Source organism: Macrobrachium nipponense, chromosome 8 (assembly GCF_015104395.2).
Source record: "Macrobrachium nipponense isolate FS-2020 chromosome 8, ASM1510439v2, whole genome shotgun sequence".
Lineage (NCBI taxonomy): Eukaryota > Metazoa > Arthropoda > Malacostraca > Decapoda > Palaemonidae > Macrobrachium > Macrobrachium nipponense.
In genome coordinates, this window is record NC_087203.1 from 46,785,279 (window position 1) to 46,812,550 (window position 27,272).

A 27,272-nucleotide genomic window follows, 5' to 3' on the forward strand; every position below is an offset into this window, starting at 1 on the left:
AGTGAAATGTTCCTTTAGCACACATTTCTAAGGTATAAATATTGCTATAAATACCAGAGAAAAAACCTATATGGTAATGTCAGAATATTCTGGCTCGCTCACCTTTATTTAAGGTGTCAGTATGGTATCTGGGGCGAGTGAAACCACTACCACAGGTCTTCTGCCATTTTTTCAACTAGGCGCCATACCAGCGCCATCTACCGCCCACTACCACTACTACTAGTGCCTCGATAGCCATTCCCGAAAATAGCACCCAAGCTTGGGGCTATAGGGTGAGGAAGGAAGGGGTGGGTTCACTGGGCAACACAGGTTATTTTCCCAGAAATAGATTTTTCCTTTGTCAAAATCCCTTTTCTGGGCTAAACCTGTGTCGCTCCATGAGATGGTAACAGAGAATTGTTTCCACAAGCTTGGATATACTCTCTTTAAGACTACTGGAAGGGAGAAACTAATTCTAAGATAATTTAACCCTATTTGATAAATTGCTTAAATCTAAACAGATTTTAACAATATCTTAAGTCTAGGTTCTTACTACAGTAAGTATATACTATTACCGCAATAATTATTGGTAAGGCATGTGTGATTACTATGTCAACAAGTAATACTATATATTTTACATGTATATGATTAGTAGTTAATTATAACCAGTATAAGAATGGTTCAATTATACAATCCAAGTGATAAACCCCGAGATGAAGGCTAGAGACTAAGCGAGGCGGTTAGGAGAGAAAAGGAGCTAAAGAAGGACAAGGTCTTTACGACTAGGTATGCCAACATGACTAGGCTGTGTTAGGGGAAACAATATTTCCCACTGCCACTGCTGAATTATTTAAGGGCTTCCAAGGATTTAAGGTAGTGGTGATTAAATACTTGAATTCCATCTTATATAGTTTTTTAAGGTCATCAAAGTTCATGTGGTGGAAGTGACTTATTAAGGGAGCTACTGCTCGGACATCATGTACATGTGGAATTGATTCCGGTTAGCCTATCTAAAATTATAGAATTGTTATTTTAATCACTTAAATGAGACTGTTCCACCATCTCTCGAATGAATAAAGGACCTGAAATTTTATTCGAAGTTCTGTCTAAAATTGATCTCAAGTTCTGACTGGACATAGGGATAGATCCTGTGGAAGTGGGGCAATCTTCTAGGGGCCCCACCTACTCTGAGGATCCTCATTTTTAGCCAAGAATTTGATCTGGAGATACTAGAACTTCTGTGGATGGAAGAAAATCAATATGATTTTGTTCTAGCTAGCATAAGTTCTCGGAATCGATGAAATTATGAATCTGTTAATGTGGAACCAAACTGGAGAAGCTCCTTGAAGCAGATTTGGTCGTGGCAATAACCCTAGCTGGTAGGCTCTTTCTAAACAGGGTCCTAAGGAACATAATAGCCAGGTTCATATTCATCGTCATAACTATTGGGTCTTTTAAGGAAAAAGGCTAGCTTGTTACTGTAGAATCGTACTGCTTAGAAAAGGGAGTCGTAGGAACTAGGGGAGAGATTAGTCAGCACTGTCAAATCTCGTGACAACTGCTGAAACATTTCCGCATGGTTGTGGACCTCCCCACAGACATCTGTTGTCTGATTCTAAGAACAAGGTGTTAATAGGATCCGTATTGGCATCTTCTTGTGCTGTGAAATTCATGAATTCCATAAAGTTAGGACCCTCCGAATCCTTGAGGAAGCGTCCGCCGTGTTATACTAATCATGCCAGTCTGGGGTTGGGGGTCCCAATTCCCCTAGTTGCAGGTCACAATTGCTCTTGAGTCCGTTGGGGTTAACAGCCCAATCCGTCCTTAGAAGGATGGGAGTTAGCCTAGAACTTGCCCTAGTAGATTTATTGGAGGGAAAAATTAAATCCTCCGCCAGATGTTCCAACCTATCTGGTATCCGTGGCCTGGGCCATGGGGTCCAGATTGAGGGCACATGAAATATTGTAATTTGTGGTTGGATTCTGTGGCAATAATTCTACTAGGAGTTCTGGATTCTGTTGGCTGACCCATCTAAATGACCTGTTGTCTAAGGACTATTCCGACTGTAGCGGAGTTGTCCTTGACAGTGCATCTGCCACTAGGTTCTTGCTCCTGCCAAGTGAGTTGCTGACAGATGCCACTGTTTCTTGTTGTCAATGAAAAGATTATCATGACCCGATATGTGGCTTGTCTGAAAGCTGCTTTCTAAGGAGAGTTACTAAGAATAGAATACTGTCATGGCTTCCAAACACTGTTATGAAGCTAGCAGGGCGTTAGGAACCAAGTGTCCTGAGCGTTTCCATATTGGGGGTAGTCTCCCATAACACTTAGTGAAGCATCCATATGGACCACCCCTCGAGTAGGTTCCTTCACGTGGTGAGGGGGTAAGGGATTCTGCCTTCAAGTTTGCGAAGGCCGAATCCTGACGGAACGCCTACAAAACTTTTGGCATTAATTTGCGTGGACATTTCCACTTTCAAAAAATTTTTCTGCTTGGGTGAGTCTGGGAGGGGTTCGTGGTTTGGAGGGGGTTTGCATTCGAAGCTAATTGTGGTAGTTGTGGTGGTGAGTCGCCACCCAATACGGTTTGGACCCAAGAGATGGTGATGGGATTTTCCCATTGTTATCTTAAGGGCGGAACCATCTCCAGGGATCAGCCCATCGGAATCCAGGGGGGGCTGGTTTTTGGGATGGGACTCCTGGCTTTTGTCCGGAAGCCCACCAATATGTTTGGAGTGGGGAGTCTGTCCCCATTAGTGGGGGTAGAACTCCCAGCAGGCAGATTGGCTTATACCTGGGCCACTGCAAGCATATTGGTGCTATCCCGAAAGGGTAGGGTATGGGGCAGACCGTGGGGAAGCAACTTCCAAGTGTGCCATTGGTTGAGAATGTCGGACCCTGTCTAGTCCGCGATACCTTGTTGGTCTTCCCAAGCAGTTGTTGTGTGTGTGTGTGTGTATATTCCCCCCCCCCTTTTTTTACCCCCCTTTTTTTTCCTTCAAACTAACATGGATAATATGTCTAGTACATTGTCCCCTGGATCCCCTGACTCTTTGGCACCGTTGACAACCTTAGGCTTGGATAAGGACCTCCCTTTGCCATCCCCAACCTCCTCCAATGAAACATCAAAGATTCTTTGATTGTTACTACAAGCCCTTATGTAGTTCAGAAACAGAGGAAAGAATAGCAGATTTAATAATAGAAATAAGAATGCTAATCCTGATATTGGAATTTTACTTGGATCTCAAGAACCTGAGACTTATAATAAATACCTTTCTCTTGATCTCGACAAAAGCATAAAAGAACTGAATATATTTGATGTCCATAGAGATATTGTAAAATGCATTGGCAGAGAACCAAAGATAGCCTCTCAAGGTGAAGGAAGCTTACTTGTGGAAGTTTCATCACCAGATGAAAGTAGAAAATTACTGTCTATTAGTGCTGTAGAAGGAAGCACAGCAAAATGCACTCCTCACAAAACAATGAATCAGTCTAAAGGAGTAGTTGTATAGTACTGAACTCCTACATTATTCTGAGGACACTCTCCGAAAGAATTTGCTGATCAAAAAGGTGGTAGATGTGAGACGAATCAAGAAAAAAGTATTGGGAATATTACATCCAACACCTACTCTGATACTCACCTTTGATTGTTTGAGACTCCCTAAATTTCTGAAAGCTGCATGGCTTCACCTGCCAGTTAGACAGTATATTCCCGCTCCCAGAAGATGTTTTCCATTGCCAAATGTTTGGCCATTTGATAACAACAATGTAGGAAAAAAAAGAAAGGAATGAACCAGCCATATGCTTTAACTGTGGAAGAAAGAGCATGGGAATTGTGAACTTACTCCATGCTGCCCTAATTGCGGGGGAGACCATAATGCAGCACATAAATCATGTATCAAATATCTCATTGAAAAAGAAACACTTTGTATCAAGACTCAAGAGCGCATTACCTTTAAAGAAGCAAGACAAAAGACTTTGCAGAAATTCAACACCCCAGAAGTCAATTTGTAGATGCAGTAAAAGGAAATGAGGAAAGACAAAAGAAATTGAATCTCAAAAAGTGTAATGAAGATAAAGAAGAAAAAATGGATGCTGGGAAAATTGTCAACAAGAGGGCTTTAAGTGAAGAGTCTGTAACAATGCCTGAATCAAAAGTCAAGCACCTTGAGAAAGGAGATACATCCGTAGAAAAAGTTGATTCAAAACAAAAATGAGTAAACCTTCACCATCCTGTGGTTCAGCTGACCCTCATAGAACATCGGAATTAATGGAAAATAATGAGTCGTATCCCACTATCTTATCATACAACACAGCAGCAACAAATGTAGAACCTAACTGCAAACAAAATGTTAAACTCAGTTCAGCTTGGTTTAGACAATAAAATTAGACTAGCTGAAAATGATAACCAGATACTGCAAGGGTCGAAGATAATACTAAAGATACTGCTGTTTCAAATACCATCATAAGTGATCACTTGGTACATTCAATGACCCTCTAAGCATACTCCTTCGACATCTGGACTGTACCAAAAGTCCGTCACAAAACTCAGATGTCATCTTCGAAGAAAAAACCTAATAAAACGATCTTGGACAGGGGATCATCCTCTAGAAAATAGGTACTTTCTCTGCTATACTACAATGGAACTGCCAGGGACTTCGCGCCAAATTATGAAGAGCTACTATGTTTGATTAATACTTAAATATCCAGTATGCTTAGCACTACAAGAGACTATGCTAAGCAAAACAACAAAATGCTTACTCCTAAAGAGTTTTTTGCATTCCACTCCCAATTCCCTATACAGGGAAATTCGGGTGGAAGTGCTCTTCTTGTAAGACGAGATATTGCTCACTCAAAAATACAGTTGCAAACTCAATTACAAGCTGTAGCTGTCAAATTCACTTAAAAAAGACTTACACATTTGTTCATTGTATCTCCCTCCTAATAACCAATACTTGAACGACAGTTAACACACTTGTATGAACAGCTACCCCGACCATTTCTGATATTGGGAGACTTTAATGGTCGACATGAACTTTGGGTGACATTTTAACAAATCAAAGAGGAAACCTTATCTTATCATCAATAGAAAATTCAGATATGACCCTTTTAAATACTGAAAAACCCACCCATTTTCACATTCAGACTGGTGCATTTTCATGTATTGACTTATCTATCACCAGTTCTGATACATTCATTGACTTCAACTGGGAGGTATTGGAAGATCTATACGGCAGTGATCATTTTCCAATTGTCATCAGAACTGAGAAATATGAGCCAGTATACAGAATGCCTAGGTGGTGTACCAATAAAGCAAATTGGCCCCTTTTCGAGGAACTCAGTTATACTGAACTAGATGCAAAAGATATGCCAACAATAGGAGAAGCAGTGTTCTATTTAACAATGATTTTTGGTTACGTTTGCAGCAGAAAAGGCAATCCCAAAAACCAGTGGAAAATTGCATCGGAAGCCTGTTCCATGGTGGAATGTTCAATGCAAAATAAGACATAAAGCCATGAGAGCAGCTTATACTAGGTACAGAAGACATCGCTGTGAATGCTACTTGATCTCCTTTAAAAAGGCTCGAGCCAAATTCAGATGGCAAATAAAGCATGCGAGACGAGAATCATGGGCACTTTTTATATCAACAATTACCTGGAAAACACCTATGAGAAGATCTGGACAGTTATTAAGAAAATAGCAGGAAAGTACAATCCTAGTCCCCTTCCAGTTTTAAAAGTAAACGGTGACTTTATAACAGACTCAAAGGCTGTAAGCAATGTTTTTGCAGAACATTTTGCAATGATATCAAGTAGGGATGAAAATTCTCCATTCTACAGGGAGAGAGTGTTAGCAGAGTCTGAAACAATTGATTTTACCTCTTTTAAATCTGAATCATATAATATGCCTTTTACCATGGAGGAATTTTTATTTGCTCTTGGTAACAGTAAAAACACTGCACCTGGACCTGATGAAATTTTATATGAAATGATCAAGAATACTTCAAAGGAAACTAAATTTTTTATTTTAAGTATTATTAATAGAATTTTTAAGGAGAGTGGTTACCCTAGTAGTGTTTGGGAAATAGCAACAGTTTTACCCTTTGTTAAGCCAGGGAAAGATTCATCTGTCCCTACAAGCTATAGACCAATAGCTTTAACTTCCTGTTTTTGTAAACTTATGGAAAAAATGGTAAATTTTAGGTTGGTATGGTTTTTAGAATCAAAGAAGATTATATCATCATCTCAGTGTGGCTTTCGCCGTATGCATTCTTGCACAGATGTATTGATACGTTTGGAGAATGCAATTTGTCAGGCATTTGCTTCCAAGCAGCATTATGTGGCGGTTTTCTTTGACCTAGAAAAGGCGTATGATACTACCTGGAGGCATGGAATTATGAAAGTCTTGCATGAAATTGGTCTGCGTGGAGAACTACCACTTTTTATTAAAGTGTTTTTAAAAAACCGTTATTTTAAAGTCAGAGTAGGTAGTACTCTGTCTAATTTGAAAGAACAAGAGGAAGGAGTAACCACAGGGAAGTGTGTTAAGTGTCACTCTGTTTGCCTTAGCCATAAATGGGATAGCCTCAAAATTCCAAAAGATGTAATGTCAACAAGTGTTCGTTGATGATTTCTCTATTTCGTGTGCTGCATCTAAAATGTCTGTTGCAGAGCGAAAACTCCAGTTGGTAATAAATAAAGTTAAACAGTTGGGCAGCTGAGCATGGTTTTAAATTTTCCTCTGCCAAAACAGTTGTTATGCATTTTTGCCGTATCAGAGGGGTTCATCCAGACCCAGATCTGTTTTAAATGGACAGAGACTCGCATGTGTACAGGAAGCAAGTTTTTAGGCCTCATCTTTGACAGCAGGTTGACATGGGAAGCTCATCTCAGGAGCCTCAAAAGTCAAATTGCATGAAGGCCTTAGATGTTTTTAAAAGTCTTAGGTCATACAAATTGGGGGGCTGATAGAAAGCACTTGTTACATGTTTATAAAGCAATAGTTGCTTCAAAATTGGCATATGGGTCAGAAATCTACTCATCAGCTACGACAAGGAGATTAGATACTTTGAATGCAGTTCATCATGGGGGAATTAGAATTGCAACAGGAGCCTTTAGATCCTCTCCAATATCTAGTTTATTAGTGGATGCAGGTGAACTGCCCTTAGATCTGATAAGAAAATTTACCGCCCTGTTGAAATATTGGTACCGCATACAGAGAACTCCTGAGTCCTTAGCTTACAATACTGTTTTTAAAGGCAATTTTTGTATTTATGAAAAATATGCTTCATATCCAAAGCCTTTTGGATACAGGGTAAAATATGCATTAGAGGTAGCTCAGTGTAATAAAAGGAAAAGTAATTCCAGCAAAATTTTCAAGATTCCCTCCATGGAAGTTGCCCTCTGTGAAATATTGTAAATGGTTTTCTGGTTGCAAGGCAGACTGTTCAGGTGATATTCTTAAGCAGAAATTCCTTTGCCATGCTGAAAAACATGATAACTCAAGGCAATTCTTTACCGATGGCTCCAAATCCAGTGCAGGCATTGGGTTTGGAGTGGTATACCCTGACAGTAGTGTTAGTGGTGCATTACCAAGTTGTGCTTCTATTTTTACTGCTGAACTTTTTAGCATTTTAACAGCCCTAAAGAAAATTGTAACTTTAGAAGGAGATTTTTACATTTTTAGTGATTCCAAGAGTGCCTTGGAAGCTTTGGCATCTTTTAATCCAGTACACCCTGTGGTACTGGAAATAACAGAGTGGTTGTTTTTATTAAAACAAAAACAGAAGGTAGTTAACCTCTGCTGGGTTCCTTCACATGTTGGTATTGTTGGAAATGAACGAGCTGATGAATTGGCTAAGTTAGGTACATCAAAAAATCCAAAAAAGTATAGCAATTCCCTGTTAAGACTACACTCCTGAAATTAAAAAGACTGTAGAATCAGTTTGGCAATTCTATTGGACAATAGAGAGTAATAATAAAATGAGAGAACTCACTGATGTAATCAACCCCTGGCTTATGTTTAGAAGACCGTCGGAAAGAGACTGCATTATGTAGGTTACGGATCGGCACACACGGATTACTCATGGGTTTTTAATGAACAATGACCCTGAACCATTTTCCTTTTGTGAGGATTGGTCTTGTTCCCCTCACAGTAAAACATTTAATAGTAGAATGCCCCAGCTTAATATCAGCAAGGAACCGTCATTTTAACGTAGTTGGAAGAATGGATCTTAAACTAGATGCCATTATAGGCAGAGATTTTAATGAGGATAAGCTTTTTAGTTACCTTCGAGAAGCAGGTCTTCTTGAAAAAATTTAGGTTAGTTTGGTCAAGATGTTTGAGTTTGTGTATGTGTTAGTATGTGTCAGTGTATATCATTTGCTTTTAAGTCTTTTTAGATCAGGAAATTTTTATGTACATAAAATTTACCTCCAATTGATATATCTATTACCATATATAATGTTTTAGTACTTTTAATATCTATTTATTTTGACAGAACTCTGTAGAATTTGGAAGTTTGCGGGGTGCCTATGTTGCTTGTATTTTTTGTTTACAATTAATTTGAAATAGGTGTGTAGGTATTTTGTGTGTTTTTGGGTTCTCTGTAGTTCTCTGACAGATTTATATAAACATATTTATAGCATTTTAATTGACTTTTTCCTTTGCAATTCCTTTTAATGATACGGCGTCAATAACCTCGTCGTTGCGACGCCAGTAAGAATTAATAAATCAATCAATCAAACCATATGGACCACTAAACTTGGCGGAGGGAACCATACCAGTGATGATTTTGTCAGATTCTTGACTTCTGTCCATGGACGGAGTCTCTGTAAAATGTGCGGGATGTGGGAACTCTGTTTCGCAATTCCCTGTCGCTCTACTCCGCCAAACCCGGAATATAGTCTTCCATTGGCCTTTAGTAGAGTCTCTGTTACTGATGCGAATTGGAGTGAACCTAGAACTCTTTTTGGTTCCTCCGGGATGCTTGTCTGCCTTGAGAAACTTTCTTGCAGCCTTGCTATTTCCTTTCTTTTTTCCCCGGTGGGATCGAAAGTTGTGTGATTTGAGGTCCCATTCAGTGGCGGCTCGTCAATAGGGACTGTGAGACTGCAGCCCCCCCTATCAGACGCCAGCCACACATAACGTCATAACACAAACAAACACATGGACATGCATGTGAAGAAACTCATCACTGCGTCAGAGTGCTGAACTTAACATTACACACAGTGATACAAACGCACTAGAACCATGCAAATTACATTAAACACAACATAATTATACGAATGCGGGGAGAAAGGGGGAGGGCTTCCCGCGGCGGAAAGGAGAGTGTGGACTGCCGGCGACGCAGTCTTGTCTCAGCTGTTGTTGTGAATGGGAGTTCTTGCGCCGCTCTTATTTTCGATAGTGTTTTTCAATTTGCCAGGGATGATTTTAAAATATCATTGAAGTGTAATAATTAGGTTTTTGAATAAATTTTCTTTTGTGTCTGTTCGTTTCCTTTCACACAATATTAAAACAAAGGCCAAATGTTTTCTGGAGCAGCACCTCCACTAATTTTAGCTACGAGGCGCCACTGGTCCCATTGTTTACTAAACACTGAAACCGTGGTGTCGGAGTGTATAGGGATTCCTTATGATTTGGAATCCTAGGAATTCCAGAAATTATCACTTATGGTTGCCTTGAGACATTCCTTGACGTTTACAGTTCAGATGAGCCAGTCGTCTGGGAGATTACTAGGCTCATCCCTTGGGTTCTTAGTTATTGCACTACTGTTTCCGCTATCTTTTAAATATTCTGGGCGCTCTGATAAGCCCAAATAGCCTTACTTGAAGGCGTAAGCCTGTTGCCTAGTCCGAAGCCTAGAAAAAGGCGAAAGCCTAGGAAAAGGCGGAAGTGACTTGCTACCGGAACGGGATAGTAAGTATCTATAAGATTATAGGTATTGTGACGGCCCCATGGGGAGGTAAGGTCCGTACCTGCGAAAACAGTTAGCATATGGAACTTGTCGTATTGAATATATGAGTTTCAATGAGACAAGTCTAATATTACCCTTTGTTCGATTGAATCTTCAAGGAATCGCTGGAGAAGCGTCCCTGAAATTCTAAATATTTGCACCTGTAACAACTTTCTTCTACAGAAAGTCTTAGGTGTCCTTTATCTCATCCGGCATTTGGATGTTGATAAATTTCGGTTGATGGAGGAGGGCCTTTCTCCCTACTCCACACCGACCTCTTGATACTATGCTGTTCAACCAAGTGCTGATTCCTAGCGGTTCTTGAATAAGCACCGCTTTCCTCCTATCTGGGGAGTCTCACTGGTTCGTCGAAAGTCGGTTGCACCGGCTTCCTGTGAAGTCTGTTCCTTGCCAGAAGTTCTTCCGCCAGCTCTACGGAAAGTTGCTCTGGCTCGGCTACCTCTTGTGAACCTGTTGTATCCGTGACATACACCTGGTTCTTATCGGAGGCCTTATGGCCAGGGAAGAGGTAAAGAAGCCGAGCTTTGATGCTGCTGAGAGGGCTGTTTCTACAGCAGCACAGACTGTTGTGGCTGACCATTTGAGGTGGATGGTTGACGTAGCTGGCCTACTGGAACAGCTTGTATCAAAGTTTGAGGTTACATCGTCTAGGAAGACTAGAACTCCTTTGCTCCCTTCATGCCCGTGGGCTGTGTTCCCGAGGATTCATATCTCCTCTTGGGGATCAAGCCCCAGCGAACTCGCAAGCTCTGGTTGACCTTAGCTGCTTCGCCCGGGATTCTGTTCATTACGGTCTCAGGGAACAAGTTTGCTCCCCAGACCTAAGCTTTGATGAGTCTTTTAGGTTCATGGTGAATAGACGCATCGGCCAAGACGTGCTTTCTGCAGTTCTTCCTGGCTATTGCAAGGTCATATACATCGCACCGTAAGGTGTGAAGCAATGACTTGTTTGGATCTTGAACCGTGGTTCGTCCGTATAGGCCGAGGTTGTCATTTCCGCTATAGTGGCGGAATTGATAGACCTAGTCAAGCGACTTCTGGCTTCATACTTCGCCTTTACCAGTGCTTCTGTGGGTCTGGGTAAAAGCTCGCTGAAGAGCGTCGTAGCACAATTTTAGTTCAATATGCCTACGAAGAAAGTCGCCGGGGCGTCTACCCCGCACTCCATTCCTCCCAGGGAGACCACGGATGGTAAATCCGACTCTCTGATATAATGTATAGATTTGTCCATTGCTGTTGCCTGAAGTGTAATCTCTACTACTTTAGAGGTACACGGACTGGACGTGTCGTCTAGCACCACAAAAATCGTGAAGGGATTATTGTGGCGTGTCAGTTTGGAATTTGTGCATTCCCAATCTGCATGGGTTTGAACCCAGGCTGATTGAGCTTGGTCTCTGGGGAAGATGGCCAATTCCCTAGGCGCTTTGTCTTCCCAGATCAGTGCGTTCTCGATCAGACATGCATACCCTGAACAAGGGAATTGGAGACCCGGTGAAAGGAACTCGAAGTCACTCGAAGTCCTCTATTGGCCGGGTTCCTTTCCCTGCCCTCAATCGTCAGCATGCCCTCTGAGAAGAGGGCCTGTGCTGGTAGCCACCAAGGATTACTGATTTGAAGGGACACAATTGGATGTATCTGGTACTGCTCGGAGTAGTTGTGGCTTTCCGGGTTGGGGGGCTCCTTACTTCAAGGTCTCCTAGATCTTCAGTCCTTCCACTAACGACTGAATAGACTGACCTGACGTTCTACATGTTCGAATTGGGCTGAGTCAGGATACCCATCTCCTGCCTCTGCAAGCTGGAAAACATGTTGGGTTAAACCCAGGATCCTGGGATCTGGGTTTAGATGTCTTTGTGTTCGATGCTTGCCTGTGTGTGTGGCGGATTTTGTCGTGTTCGTCACCAGTTTGGTGGCTGATGACGAACTAGAACGACTTTCCCAAATAGCCTTCAGTATGTAATGTTTAGTAAGGGACTTGTAATAGACCTATGAGTGACTAATTCAGCTTACCTTAGGGACTACCGACCCCGGCTTATCCCTCGAAGTCATAGGTCTCTTGGTAAACTCTAAAATGAAGAAGAAGAATGAGACGAGCTAAAAGGTAGTCCATTTGCCCGTTTACTAAAAGCTTCACATAGCCTACCTTTGTCCTGGGTATCGGCCTTTATTGGTTCGTGGTCCAGGTTGATTGCTGTGGATCTTGGCAATGATCGGGGCTGCCAAATCTACTGGTACCGTTGCTGATACTTCCGCATTCGGGTAGATAAGGGAGTTTCTGAAAGAGATAGTTACTTTTAAAAAGTATCCTCTTTTAAAAGTATTCTAAACATTGATAACTATCTCAATAACTCTCCAGTTATTTACAATATCTTATTCAATGAACTAAACATTCAATGAATTGGTACGTACCGTCTCGATAGTGAAGTCCCAAAGGCAGATTGTAACAGACTTCTCTTTCAACTGGTTGCCAGACCGACAAGTCGTTCATTGGACCGCACAGCCTGTGTGAGTGCGGTATACTTCCTGTCTGCCCTGCTGCTGTAGGGTTGCAGTGCAGGTTGTCTTCTGACAGCGTACCATCTGTAATTACAAAATGATACATAAGTACCTTTGTATCTGGCAGAGTATGTAATATTAGAATCGATACCGGAGTATCACTACATGTAGGTCCGCTGGAGGTCACTCTGGTGGTACCTGCATTCTGTATTGTCATCGCCGTAATAAATTGCGGTGGCATGCATTATGTAAGGTATTTATATTATCCTTTCCCGCCAGCTCCGACCCCGCCATGCATTCACCTCAAAGTCTTGTAATAATATATCTATACGTATATATTATATACAAAGCTTAATAGCAACGAAACCTGGGAAAGTTAGACTTGGCCCGAATTCGCCGGCATCAGAGAGATTTTCTTAGTAACTAAGAATAGAATGCCTCTGCTAGCTCCTGGACACCGCCACCGGGGTGGGGTGCCGGGGTATAAATGAAGGCGGGAGAGAGAGGCTAGGTAAGGATAAACAAATGCCTTGATTCTAGGTTACCTGCCGGGGTCGACTACCCGGCATAGTACACCGATCGAAAACGTAAAGCATATTTTAAAACAATTAAAATAAACTAACTAAATGAATTTTGAACCGGAGCACAGAATCTATGCTCCTTCCTGTCCCAGTTCTCTTTCAACACTATCTCTCTCTCTCCCGGGTCTAGCTAAGGAATCAAAACGGGAATAGGTACAACCTAGTCCTGAATCCAATCGTAAGGGCGATCGTGTTGTTATATGCATAACTGAACGATCTCCGCTGTAACCCGGGCCCGCCGAGGCGGGAGGATCGATAATGTATGGAGGACTGAGGATAGGAAAGGCAAAATTCTCCTCCCGGTCCCAGTTCCCTTTCAATGCTATCTCTCTATCCCCCGGGTCCAGCTTAGGGATCGAAACAAGGTAATAGGTAAAACCTAGGCCTGAATATTATCGTAAAGGAATCGTGTTTGTTATATGCATAACTAACGATGTCCGCTGGGACCCGGATCCGCCGAGGCAGACAGATAGAGGACGTAGGGAAGTAGGGATAGGAAGGCGAGAAGAGAGTACGTGGCTAATACCATTCTAACGAGCCGGGAAATTACCCTGGCTCGTCTGGGTAGGTACCATTGTACTACTCCTACTACGTAAGGCGAGGAGTACACCTTCCGACTATAACCACTCCCTCTCACCCCCTCTACAAGAGGGGATAGGACTCGGATGGATACCTGAAGTAGCGCGAGCGAGTTATGTAATCCCGTCAAGGTAAAAGCGGGGAGGGAGGGCGTCTAGAGGGGTGGCTCACACGCGATCAATTGGACACTACAACCGACCAGGTGGAACACCTCATGGTCAGAAGTGGATCCAATCGATCACGGGGGCTGACGGTCTATAGACCGACTGCCCACTGATTACAATATTACAACAATTTATATGATAATAAACGCTTTACAATAGCCCTGGCGCGAGAGGGGAAAGGATAAAAACGATAAGTATATAATTCTGTTTAAAGAGTGGCTTAGCTTAACCTTCTCTCGATCGGAATGATCTGATCAGGACAGCCAGGGTGGCTCTAGAGCGGCTAGCCTAATCTTCCTGAGACGTGATTTCAATCACGATCTGGCGAGGTAGGCCAGGGAGGCTCATGGAACAGAATAAGGTCCCTAAGGGCCTTACACTCCTCCCTCAAGGATTCCTTGGTAAGGTGAAGGAGGTATCCTCCTTGAGCAAACCGATGGAACGTAAGGGGAGGAGGGGAGGGAGAAAGGCTGAACTCCCGATCCGACGAATCGAAGGGGAGAAGCCTCTCCAGATGGAAGGAAACCCGTCTGGCCTACTTCCCAAACCAAGGAGGAATCTCTTCTTGGGCTTCAGGCTAGGCAAACAGGCTTACGCCTTCAATGTCATGCCTTTCGAGCGCAACATAGAGCCCAGAATATTTACAAAGATAGCAGCAGTAGTACAAGAACTGAGAGCTCAAGGGATATTGTTAATAGCCTACCTAGACGACTGGCTCATCTGGGCCACAAACGACAAAGAATGTCTCAGAGCAACTCACAAAGTGATAAGATTTCTGGAATACCTAGGATTCCAGATAAACAACAAGAAATCCCCGGCTTACTCCGGCACCACGCTTTCAGTGGTTGGGAATACAATGGGATCTGAATTCACACAAATTATCGATCCCGCCGGAGAAACGAAGGGAGATAGCGAAGGCTACGAGGCACTTCCTCAAAGGCAAACAGATGTCCCGGCGGAACCAAGAAAGAATCTTAGGTTCACTCCAATTCGCCTCAGTAACAGATGTTCTGCTAAAAGCCAAACTGAAAGATATAAACCGGGTTTGGCGGACCAGAGCAAACAGGAAATTGCGAGACAAAATTTCCCACATCCCTCAGATACTACGGAAGAGACTCCGTCCATGGACAGAAGTCAAGAACCTGGCAAAATCAATACCATTACAGTTCCCTCCGCCAAGTTTAGTGATCCACACGGACGCCTCACTAAGCGATTGGGGAGGATACTCCCAATACGAAAAGGTTCAAGGCTCATGGTCACTAACACTCCGCCAGCTTCATATCAATGTATTAGAAGCCATGGCAGTATTTCTAACCCTAAGGAAACTCTCTCCGACGAGGAAGATCCATATCAGGTTAGTATTAGACAGCGCGGTAATAGTCTACTGCATAAACAGAGGAGGTTCCAAATCAAGCCACATAAATCATGTCATGATAGCAATCTTTTCCTTGGCAACCAAGAACCAGTGGCATCTGTCAGCTACTCACCTGGCAGGAGTAAGGAATGTGGTAGCAGACGCACTATCAAGGACAACTCCGCTGGAATTGGAATGGTCCTTAGACGACATCTCATTCAAATTGATCAGCCAGCAGAGCCCAGGTCTCCAAGTAGACATATTTGCCACAGAGTCCAACCACAAGCTACAGTGCTATGTGGCCCCCAATCTGAACCCTCTGGCCCAGGCCACAGACGCCATATGGGTCCATAGATTGGAACACTTGGCAGAGGATCTACCTATTTCCACCAATAAACCTACTAAGGAAAGTCCTGGACAAACTCAGATCCTTCAAAGGACGAATTGCGCTGGTAGCTCCCAACTGGGCCAAGAGCAATTGGTTCCCATTACTAGTGGAGTTGGGACTCCGGCCCCACTGGATCCCCAACCCGAGAAAAACACAGTTAGTACAAACACGGACTGTGTACGCTTCCTCAAGGATTCAGAATGCCCTAACTTTATGGACTTCATGAAATTTGCGGCGCAAAAAGATGCTAACATGGATCCTATTAACACCTTGTTTCTAGAATCAGACAAATGGGAATCTATGCTTAGGCAGTATGATTCGGCAGTAAAGAAGCTAGCTTCCTTCCTGAAAGACTCAAAGGTAAAGACGATGACTACGAATCTGGCAGTTACTTTCTTTAGGACCCTGTTTGAGAAGGGCCTAGCAGTTAGCACTATTACTACAACTAAATCTGCCTTAAGGAAAATATTCCAGTTTGGTTTTAATATTGATTTAACAGATTTGTACTTCTCGTCCATTCCAAGAGCTTATGCTAGATTAAGACCAGCATACAGACCTCATACAGTCTCCTGGTTTCTAAATGATGTACTTAAGCTAGCTTCAGACACTGACAATGAATCGTGTCCTTATATAACCCTTCTTAGGAAAACTTTATTCCTAGTAAGCCTGGCCTCAGGAGCCAGAATATCAGAACTGTCGGCTCTTTCTAGAGAACCAAATCATATTGATTTCCTTCCATCCAGAGAAGTTCTATTATCCCCAGATCGAAAGTTCTTGGCTAAGAACGAGGATCCCCAGAGTAGATGGTCCCCCTGGAAGATTGTCCCACTTCCACAGGACCTATCCCTTTGTCCAGTCAAAACATTTAAGATCATTTTTAGACAGAACTTCCAATAAGTCTTCAGGTCCCTTATTCATTAGAGAAGGGTGGAATGATTTCACTAAAAGCAATCAGACAACAAATTCTGTATTTTATTAAGTAGGTCAACCTGGAATCAGTTCCACATGTACATGATATCCGAGCAGTGGCTACCTCAATTAATTAGTTCCACCACATGAACTTTGATGACCTTAGAAAATATACTGGATGGAAATCGCCGAAAGTATTTAAACGCCACTACCTAAAATCCTTAGAGGCCCTTAAGTATTCGGCGGTGGCAGCAGGGAACATTGTTTCCCCTGACACAGCCTAGTCATGTTAAAATACCTAGTCTTAATAGATCTTATCTCCCTTTCAGTTCTTTCTCTCCTACCTGCCTCGCTTATAGTCCCTAGTCTTCACCTCGGTTTTTCACTTGGATTGCACAATTGAACCATTCTAGTATTGTACATACTTAACTATTATTCCTCTGTATGTAAATATCTTGTATTACTTGGTGTAGTAATCACCCTGGCCTTACCAGAATTTGTATGTGATATCTGTATATACTTCCATAGAGTAAGGACCGTAGACTTAAGATATTTGTTAAATTTACTGTAGATTTAAGGAAACTTTATTAAAATAGGGTAGAATTACTTAAAGTTTTGTTCATGCCACTTACCTGACAGATATATATAGCTGTATTTTCTGAAGTCCGACAGAATTTCAAAACTCGCGGCACAACGCAGTGGGCGGCCAGGTGGTAGTACCCATTCCCGCCGCTGGGAGGTGGATATCAGGAACCATTCCCATTTTCTATTCATATTTTTTTTCTGTCGCCGGTTGGTAAACTACTGTTTACAGACCTCCGCCTAGGATTTTTGGATTTGACTCGCATTTAAGTATCTGATTGACTTTTGGTATTGATTTTGGATTGTTGGATTGGCATACGCGATAGTGGACCGTTTTTTTACTTTGGATTGGCTTTTCTGTAAACGTGATGTCTGGATCAAGTGCAGTGAGTTTCAGAGTGTGTGTGAGGAGTGATTGTAAGGTGAGGCTACCGAAATCATCGGTAGACCCCACACAGTATGTATGAGTTGTAGGGGGCATGTTTGTTTGGTGGATGATCGGTGCAATGAATGTGATGGATTGACCGATGATGGATGGAAGGTGTATGATTCCTATCGGCGTAAATTGGAACACGATAGGATCAGGAGGTCTTCCTCCAGGAGTGGTTCTACCAAAGGTAAGGGTACTAATATTTCTCCTGCTATAACACCTGTAGATTTTGCATCTCCTAAACCTGTGTTGTTGCCTTCGGGCCCTGAATCTGTGTCGGGAGAAGGTAATGCCCTTTCTCTTATTTTGGAGTCTCTACGTACTCTGGAGACCAAAGTGAAAGCCTTGGAAACTGGCTCAGTGCAAGTGCGTGATCGTGCCCCTAGTGTTGTGGAGGGGGCGTCAGATCGGCCCCATAATGCCTCTAGGCCTAAACCTCATCGGACTCCCAGGAATCGGGGGGGAGGGGATAGTCGAAAGCCGCAAGAGGGTTACGGGGGCTCCCCCCACCGATCTGGCGTCCTTCGGCAAGGCCTTGTTGCAAAGTCCCAGGCTGTCAAGGAGCGCGCACAGGCGCGTATCCTTAAGGACTGCTTTTCGTCCTCCGAAGCGTCCTCCCCGCGCAAGGGGTGGAGCGCTCGGAGAGACACTCGTCCGCTGAAAAGGACGTTTCGTGTTGAGGACGCTTCACGTCCTGTATCGCCACTTTCTTTGCGCTCTTCTCCGGACACGTATGACGCTTTTCCGCCTCAGAAGAGAGGTAGGATCTCATCCGACGAGGACGCTGGGTTGCGCGCACAGGCTCGTATCCCTGAGAAGAAGGTAGCTGTACCTGTGAGAAGGAAGGAGGCGTCCCCTCGCCCCTCGTCTTCTCGCAGGATCAGCCCTGCTCCCTCTGTTCGTTCTTCTCCAACGAAGAACATTCTTTTGTCCCTTCAGGACCAGTTATCAACGCTTATGGCTCAGAGGACTCGCCCAGCAGCAGTCAAGCCTAAGCGGAGGAAGGACCTTAGGCTGCCCATCAAGAGGACGAAGCAGTCTCCTTCTCCCTCTCCTCGTTCGTCTCTTTCGCCGATTGCGTCTCCTTCGGCGATTCGCCGATCTCGTTCGCCCGCTAAGAAGACGGGTCGTCAGGACGCTTTCGTTCCCTCTCAACGTCATGGGCAGGCTGCTTGCCGTGATTCTCGAGAGGACGCTCAGGACGCTTGGCAGGACGCTTTTCAGGACACTTCGGAGGACTCCGAGCAAGAAGACGACATGCACCAGGACGCTCGGAAGGACGCTTGTTGTGACGTGTCTCCTTTTAAAGAGAAAACAGATAACAAGTCTACCTTTTCGTTGAAGAAGCGTAAGGACGCTTCTCTTGGAAGTAAGGCGGCCTCGGTCGTCGTTAAGGACGCTCATCGCCGTCAGGACGCTCTGCCTCCTTCGAGCGGTAAACGCCACAAGGAAGACAGCCTAGATAAGGCTTCTACTATTAAACAACGGGGGTCTTTGATTAAGGCAAGACCTGATAGACGCACGCCCTCTCCGGAGAGGCAGTCTCCTCTTCCGATTAGGGAAGAAGGAGAATTGAGTAGTCCTACTGACTCTGTTGAAGAGGAACCTTCTGCTGCCTCTTCAATCTCGGACTACAAAGTTCTTGTGCGGCTGTTGCGCTCGTCCTTCGGGGACAAGTTCCAGCCTGCAGCTCCAAGTCTCCTCCTTCGCAGTTTTCATCTTCGAAGACATGTAAGACCCCGGAGTTTTGTCGAAATGAAGACTTCGCTCTCCACTAAGTGGGCCTTCAAGAAACTCCAAGACTGATGGAACGAAGGAAGATCAGGCAAGACAACTTTCGCCCTTCCTCCCTCTAGACTCAGCGGTAAAGGAGGTATTTGGTATGAAACCAAAGGAGACGTGGGTGTGAGAATCCCTTCTTCAGCTCAAGGGGATTTCTCCAGCTTGGTGGACTCTCAGAGGAGGTCCCTTTTATCCACTGCTAAAGTGACCTGGACCCCTACGGAGACAGACCATCATTTGAAGGGGCTGCTGCGGACTCTTGAAGTCTTCAACTTCTTGGACTGGTGCTTGGGAGTTCTAGATCTGCAATCTAGAAGCCCAGAGTCTCTCAGTTTGGGGGAGCTGTTCAGCGTGCTATCGTGCATAGACAAGGCCGTCAGGGATGGTTCAGAGGAGCTTGTCTCTCATTTTGGGACTGCCTTCCTGAAGAAGAGAGCTTTGCTGTGTAACTTCACAGCTAGATCTGTTACTCCAGCTCAGAAAGCGGAGCTGCTCTTTTCTCCTCTTACGAGCCATCTCTTCCCCCAGACTTTGGTTAAGGACCTGGCAAGCAGTTTGCAAGAAAAAGCAACGCAGGACCTCTTAGCCCAGTCCTCAAGACGTCCGGCAGTTCCTTCCACTTCTTCGTCTTTTGTGCGACTGCCGAAGAAGGTTAAACCCTTTCGTGGGGCTCCTCCCTCGAGAGCAGCTTCTCGAGGGAGAGGGCTTGCAAGAGGAAGAGCTTCCTTCAAACCCAACCATCCAAGTGAACGCATGTCCTTCAGACACCAGTCGGAGCCAGACTGAAGTCCTTTGCGGGAGCATGGAGAGAGAGAGATACGGACCCTTGGTCCCTCAAGATCGTGGAGCAGGGGTACAAGATCCCCTTTTTAGATCCTCCTCCTCTTTCCACGACTCCCAGAGACCTTTCTCCATCTTATCAGGGAGAAAAGAAACAAGTGTTGTTCGATCTTTTACAACAGATGATCGAAAAAAGACCGGTGGAGCAAGTCGCGGACCTGGGGTCTCCAGGCTTTTACAACAGGATTTTCCTAGTACCAAAGCAGTCGTCGGGTTGGCGTCCAGTCCTAGATGTAAGCAGGCTCAATCTTTTTGTGGAAAAGACCAAATTCACGATGGAGACGCCTCAGTCTGTTCTGGGAGCCTTGAGACCGGGCGACTGGATGGTGTCCTTAGACCTGCAGGACACGTACTTTCACATCCCGATCCACCCTCTTTCAAGAAAGTACCTAAGATTCGTCTTGGGCGAAAAAGTGTGGCAGTTCAGAGCTCTGTTTCGGCCTGACCACGGCTCCAATGGTGTTCACCGTAGTCATGAAGAATGTGGCGAGGTGGCTACACTCTTCAGGGATTAAGAGTTTCCCTTTTACCCTTGACGACTGGCTTATCAGAGCGTCCGTCGAGAGAAAAGAGTTGTTCTGAAAGGAACTTGCAGTTCACGTTAGCCCTAGGCCGAAGTCCCTGGGTACTTTCTTGTCAACCTCGAAAAGTCGCATCTGACCCCGACACAGTCCATCGTGTATCTGGGGATTCAGATGGATTCAGTGGTCTTTTTTTTCGAGCGTTTCCGTTCCCAGGAACGTCAGCCGGCTAGGATTAGAGAAGATCTCAGCCTTCTTGGGGAAAGAAACTTGCTCGGCGAGGGAATGGATGAGTCTGCTGGGCACCATTTCCTCGCTAGAAAGGTTTGTTTCCTTGGGAAGACTGCACCTCAGGCCTCTCCAGTTTTTCCTGGCGGACGAATGGAAGGCCAAGGACGATCTCAATGCGATCTTGAGAATCTCAGAGTCAACAAAGAGCCATCTAAGATGGTGGTTCGATCCGCAGAAGCTACAAGAGGGCTTGTCCCTAAGTCTTCTGAGCCCCGACCTAGTGTTGTTCTCAGACGCTTCCATCGCGGGCTGGGGAGCAACACTAGGAGGGGAGGAAGTGTCAGGCTCCTGGAGAGGGGAACAGGCAGCCTGGTACATAAATGTCAAAGAACTAGCAGCGATCTTTCTGTCTCTGCAGTTCTTCAAAGGGAGTTTGACGAAAAAAATCGTTCAGGTAAACTCCGACAATACCACAGCACTCGCGTATTTGAAGAATCAGGGAGGAACACACTCCAGGATTTTGTTTCACCTGGCAAAGGAGATTCTGCTGTGGGCAAAAAGGAGAAAGGTTACGATCCTGACGAGGTTCATTGCAGGAGTGCAAAACGTCAGGGCGGACCTTCTCAGTTGTCAGGAACAAATCCTACCGACGGAATGGACCTTACACAAAGACGTGTGTCGAGACCTTTGGAAGTTGTGGGGACGTCCTCTGGTCGACTTATTCGCGACGTCGAGGACCAAGAGGCTTCCTCTGTATTGCTCCCCGGTACTAGATCCAGAAGCAATCGCTGTGGACGCGTTGCTATGGAGTTGGACGGGCCTAGACCTGTATGCCTTCCCGCCATTCAAGATCTGGGGGGAAGCATGAGGAAGTTTGCGGCTTTCAGAAGGGCGAGGTTGACCCTGATCGCCCCGATGTGGCCAGCGAGAGAATGGTTCACAGAGGTCATGTCTTTCCTTGTAGATTTTCCAAGGACGTTGCCCTGGAGGAAAGATCTACTCAAACAGCCTCACTTCGAAAGGTATCACTAAAACCTCTCCGCTCTGGGTCTGACTACGTTCAGACTATCGAAAAGTTGGCCAGAGCAAGAGGTTTTTCGAAAGCAGCTGCGAGAGCAATCGCAAATGCAAGACGTGCATCTACAAGAGCTGTATACCAATCGAAGTGGGCTCCTTCAGGGCATGGTGTAAAAAGGAGGGAGTTTCCTCTTCCACACCTCTGTGACCAGATAAGCCGATTTTCTGCTCTTTCTTAGGAATGTGCAGAAATTAGCAGTCCCTTACCATTTAGGGATATAGAGCATGTTGTCAGCAGTTTTTAGGCACAGAGGTCTGGACCTTTCGGACAACAAAGAGATTTCATGATCTCTTGAAATCTTTTGAGACTTCGAAGATTCCCATGCGAGACGCCTTCATGGAACCTTGACGTAGTTCTTAGGTTCTAATGTCAAGTCCTTTTGAACTCTTCAAGCAGCGTCTCTTCGGAACTTGACAAGGAAGGCTCTTTTCCTAACTTTCTCTGGCGACAGCGAAGAGAGTTAGTGAAATACAAGCTTTTAGTCATCTAGTGGGATTCAAAGGAGACAACGCTGTCTGCTCTTTGAGCCCAACTTTCTTGGCAAAGAATGAAAATCCTTCTAACCCTTGGCCGAAAAGCTTCGAGATCAAGGGTATGTCAAGTCTGGTGGCCAAGAACCAGAGAGAGCCCTGTGCCCTGTCAGGGCTCTCAAGTTCTATGTGCATAGAACAAAAGAGGTAAGAGGTCCCTCAGGTAATCTCTGGTGCTCTGTGAGAGACCAGAATTACCTTTATCTAAGAATGCTGTTGCTTGCTTTCTGAGATACGTCATTAAAGAGGCTCATTCATCTTGCCAGAAGACTGATTTGAGCCTCTTACGAGTGAAAGCTCACGAAGTTAGAGCTGTCGCTACCTCTCTTGCCTTCCAAAAGAACATGTCAATCAAGGACATTCTTGATGGCACCTTTTGGAGGAGCAACTCTGTCTTCGTCGCCTCACATTACCTAAGGGATATGAGAACGATTTATGACGACTGTAATTCTTCTTGGGCCATATGTTTCTGCAGACACAGTCTTGGGGGCTGGAGGTAGCTCTTTCCCTATCCCTTAGTTAGGTTTAGGTTAGTTTTAATTGTTGTGTTTTTGGTTGTGGTGAGTCTTGTGTGAAGATCTCCCATCCCTTAGTTTTTAGTGTTCAGGGGGTCTTGGATAGTTGGTCAGGTGATGGTCAGTTGCTTCGTTGCCCTCATATGTATGCTCGATGGTCTTGTCACGTTGAGGTCACGTCCCCGTTGACAGATCATCCAGAGCGCACCAGCACTACAGGTCTCCACCTGGCTGGCAACTCTGATTAAGCAAAAGCAGGCCTTAAGTGACAGTAATCACAGAGTCTACTTTGCTAACAGGTGAGGAACCAAGGTGTACATCATCTACTTAATTTAAGTTTCCTACAAATCCTATTCTGTCTCTTCCCACCATCCGAAGGTGGGATTCAGCTATATATATATCTGTCAGGTAAGTGGCATGAACAAAATGTTATTGTTATAATACAATTAAGTTTGTTGGTACTTACCTGGCAGATATATATAATTAGAGTGCCCACCCTCCTCCCCTCAGGAGACAGTGGCATTAATAAAATATGAATAGAAAATGGGAATGGTTCCTGATATCCGCCTCCCAGCGGCGGAAATGGGTACTACCACCTGGCCGCCCACTGCGTGTGCCGCGAGTTTTGAAATTCTGTCGGACTTCAGAAAATACAGCTATATATATATCTGCCAGGTAAGTATGAACAAACTTAATTGTATTATAACAATAACATGTTTAATTTCTCCCTTCCAGTAGCCTTGTTGATATTATATCCAAGCTTGTGGGACCTATTCTCTCTAACTATTTCACGGGGCGACACAGGTTAGGCCCAGAAAAGGGATTTTGACAAAGGAAAAATCTATTTCTGGGCAGTGACCTGTGTCACCCAGTGAACCCACCCCTTGTTTCCTCATCCTAATGGGCCCAAGCTTGGGTGCTATTTTCAGGAATGACTGTTGGGACGCTAGTTGTAGCAGTAGCGGGGGGTAGATGGCTTTGGTACAGCTCCTCTTTGGAACGGGGGAAATTGAGAAAGGAAGAGACTAAATGGCAAGGGACCTCTGGTAGTGGTTTCACTCGCCCCAGTTTTATACCGACACCCTATATAGGGGTGAGCAAACCAGGAATATCCTGGTATAATCCATGTAGCTTTTTTCTCTGTATATTTAGTAATATTTATACCTTAGAAATGAGTGCTATAGGAACATTTTACTGGTCAACACAGGTCACTGCCCAGAAATAGATTTTTCTTTGTCAAAATCCCTTTTTTATGAAAATATATAATTTCTTTGACGCAAATTTAATATATTTTCATGTTGCTGTTGTATTATTTACTTTGGTTTCATCTTATCTTGCTCAGTACTCGGGAACTTTGGATGTGGCTGCTGATGTAGGATGTGGCACAGGCCAGAGTACAGAAGTGTTGACTCCTTATTTTGAGAATGTTACAGGCCTTGACATATCAGCAGCACAAGTTTCTGAAGCCGCCAAGCTTTCTTTATCTAATCCAAAAATTTGTTTCAAGTAAGTTGCTGCCTCCATAGGAAGCACAGTAATTGATTTTATTTCCATGAATTTCATCTAACATTCATATAATAGCACTAAGTTTCGAGCTGCATTTGAAAAAAAAAATTGAAAGAAAATAGAGGGTTTGTACCTGCTTTATTTACCTATCTTGCTTTCTGCTGGTATGGTGTTTACATCAGTGGTAGTGCAATTTGTCTGTTGGGAAGTATTTTAGTTGCTTTTCTTGTGCTACACTGGAAAATTGGTATACAGGCAGCCTCGGGTTACGGCAGTCTTGGGTTATGGCGTTCCAACCTTATGGCACGTGGCTCATGAGGCCGTTAACCTGATTTTACGGCACCATAACCCAGTTTTACAGTGCCATAAGTACTATTTATTTCCATTATTATTATTATGAGGTCGTGGCAGAGCAGGGTAGCGGTGGCGAGGGAGGAAGTGTTGCCGATGTAATGGCCCTCCTTTAGAGGGGGATTTTGGAAAGGGAATTTCTAATTGGCAGAAGAGCTGTGAATAGTGGCTTCCACTCGCCTTGTACTTATACACGACATCCTTAGGGTGCTCGCGCGAGGGTAGTAACCTCAGCATACCATGCTAGCTTTTTTCTCTAGTATATATTTAGAACATATTTATACTAGAAAAGGCAAAGCAGGAACCTTTTCACCGGGCGACACAGGTCTTTCCCCAGAAATAGATTTTTCCTTCATCAAAATCCCTTTATAGTGTTGACTGTAGTAACATGGATGATGGATGATGAAGGCATTATGAAATATTAAACTTTCTTTTGAATAATCTAAATTAAAATCAGTCAGAAGACTGGTTGGGGGTTTTTGAAAGTTTTTTTACTGCCATGACTCATTTTGCTTGCTAGATAGATGATGGACTAGTAAGCAAAAGAGTAAAGTTTAGGTTTTACTGGAGTCTTGTATACAAAATTTTGCTTGATTTCTATTGCCAATTCATACTCATATGTGGTTATTACATTTACTTCTTATCTGCAGAAGCTGTTGTATTTCAGCACTTCATAAGTTTTCAGTGTTTACTTTCTGGTTGTGTGAATTTTGCCATCTCATTTTACTGTCTCTGTTCCCAGGCTAATTTAGTTAGTGTATTGTGTATGTTAAACAAAGTTCTTTTCACATGATTTGGTGATAGATATTATACAATTAGATTTGGATTGATGGGTGGTCAGTCGGGAGAAAAAGTATTTTTATACAGTTTTTGATATGTCCATTACATTTTGACACTGTCATCTTACCAGTTAATAGTTTAATTGGCTATAACAGTTGTGATTTGTGTCATTTCTTGGCTCAGCCTGTGTCGCTTCGTGAAATGTCCTTTTAGCACACATTTCTAAGGTAAATATTACTAACATTACCTGAGAAAAAACTAAAATGGAATGTCAGAGTATTCTGACTCGCTCACCTTATATAAAAAAGGTGTCGGTATGGTTTCTGGGGCGAGTGAAACCACTACCACGGGTCTTTTACCATTTAGATCCATCCTTCTACAAAATCCCCCTACTAGAGAGGGCCGACACACGGCCTACACCAGCAACTACTACTACTAGCGCTCCTGACGCCATCACGAGCGCCTCTAGCGGTCATCCTTTCCGTTAGCACCATCTTGCACGCACATGTTTTTTCTTGCTGTGATTTTGTGCTCGCTTTTTTGGATTATCCACTCGACATGGAACTTCAAGCCATCGCCGCAGCTAAGTTAAGTACTGCTAAAGTGTTTCACTTAATTTTAGCCAGCCAAGGTCCGTTTAACCGTTTTTATTTAGGTTTTTAACGGCGCCCTCCACGGCATGGCTACAGAGTCGTCCCAGGCGGCTCGCTCCACGTGTTTCATTATTTCATGCTTCTTCGGTCCCCCATACCGTGGTAGCCTGAACCTAGCAGTATATATTCACATTTTATGTGTTGTGCAAGATTTATTCTGTGCTTTATTTTGTGCTTTACTCATGGGGATTCTAGTTCGATTGAGCTTATAGCCTACATCACCCTTAGCTCAGTGTTCATGCATGGATGTTCCTTTGTTTAGGTCTGTTAGGCATTCTTAGGACATCTGTCCTTTCTTTTAGTCCTGCCACCCTGGCCGCCGCCCTCCGTATCTACGTATCAGTAGAGGCCAGCTCCCGAGTTGCTCGGCGCCCTCCCTTCTGGGTCGGTTAGCCTAGCTTCTCCAGGACGTTGCTTTCTCTCTATCTGTTTATTTATCTTCCCTCCCCGTGTTATTTTAGGCTTTATTTGCATGCTCGAGACAGTTAGAGGTAGCCTAGGCTACCTCAGACCGCCTGGCCTGTCTTACCGCGTGGCCCTGCCACGTTCACGACGAGCCAGGCGATCGCCATGAGCCACCCGGCCACTGTCACCACGCTTCCTCCCCCCCCTAGGGGGGGAGAGGGTACCGCTCGCTCACATTGCCCATAGCAACCATCTGAGCTCCCTCCCTTCTTCCCCCTCCACAGGGAGGGGGATACGAGAGTTAGTGGGGGGACTTCCGAGGCTGACTCAGCTCCTACCGCTCTCACCCCTCAGTTCCAGGGGGGGTCTTTTGTGCGTTCGGGCTTGGCTGGCCACCCGGCTCGGCCGCGCTCAGACCTCCTCGGGTTCCATTCAGCTCTCTCTCTCACCCCGAGTCACCATCCTTCCTCACCACCCCGACAGCGGACCCCGCTGGCTCCGCCAGTCATTAGGGATGGTGACTGAGAGAAGCTCCGCCGCATGCACGTCTTTTATATTGCCTTATTTTAAGTTTTATTATTAATTGTTGTTTTGCTTCGCTAAGCCGGCGGACCTCCCGCTCACCACCTGGGTTCTCCG

General features: G+C 44.4%; 1 protein-coding gene across 2 annotated transcripts in view; it reads left to right on the forward strand.

Moving 5' to 3' along the window:
• The window catches only part of LOC135222753 (putative methyltransferase DDB_G0268948), a 122,487-nt gene that overhangs the window by 13,327 nt on the left and 81,888 nt on the right, over nucleotides 1–27,272 (forward strand). For both annotated transcript variants that reach the window (XM_064261003.1, XM_064261004.1), the window contains exon 3: nucleotides 24,281–24,444. In XM_064261003.1, coding sequence (XP_064117073.1) covers nucleotides 24,281–24,444 — 164 coding nt within the window. The remainder of the gene's footprint in view (nucleotides 1–24,280; nucleotides 24,445–27,272) is intronic.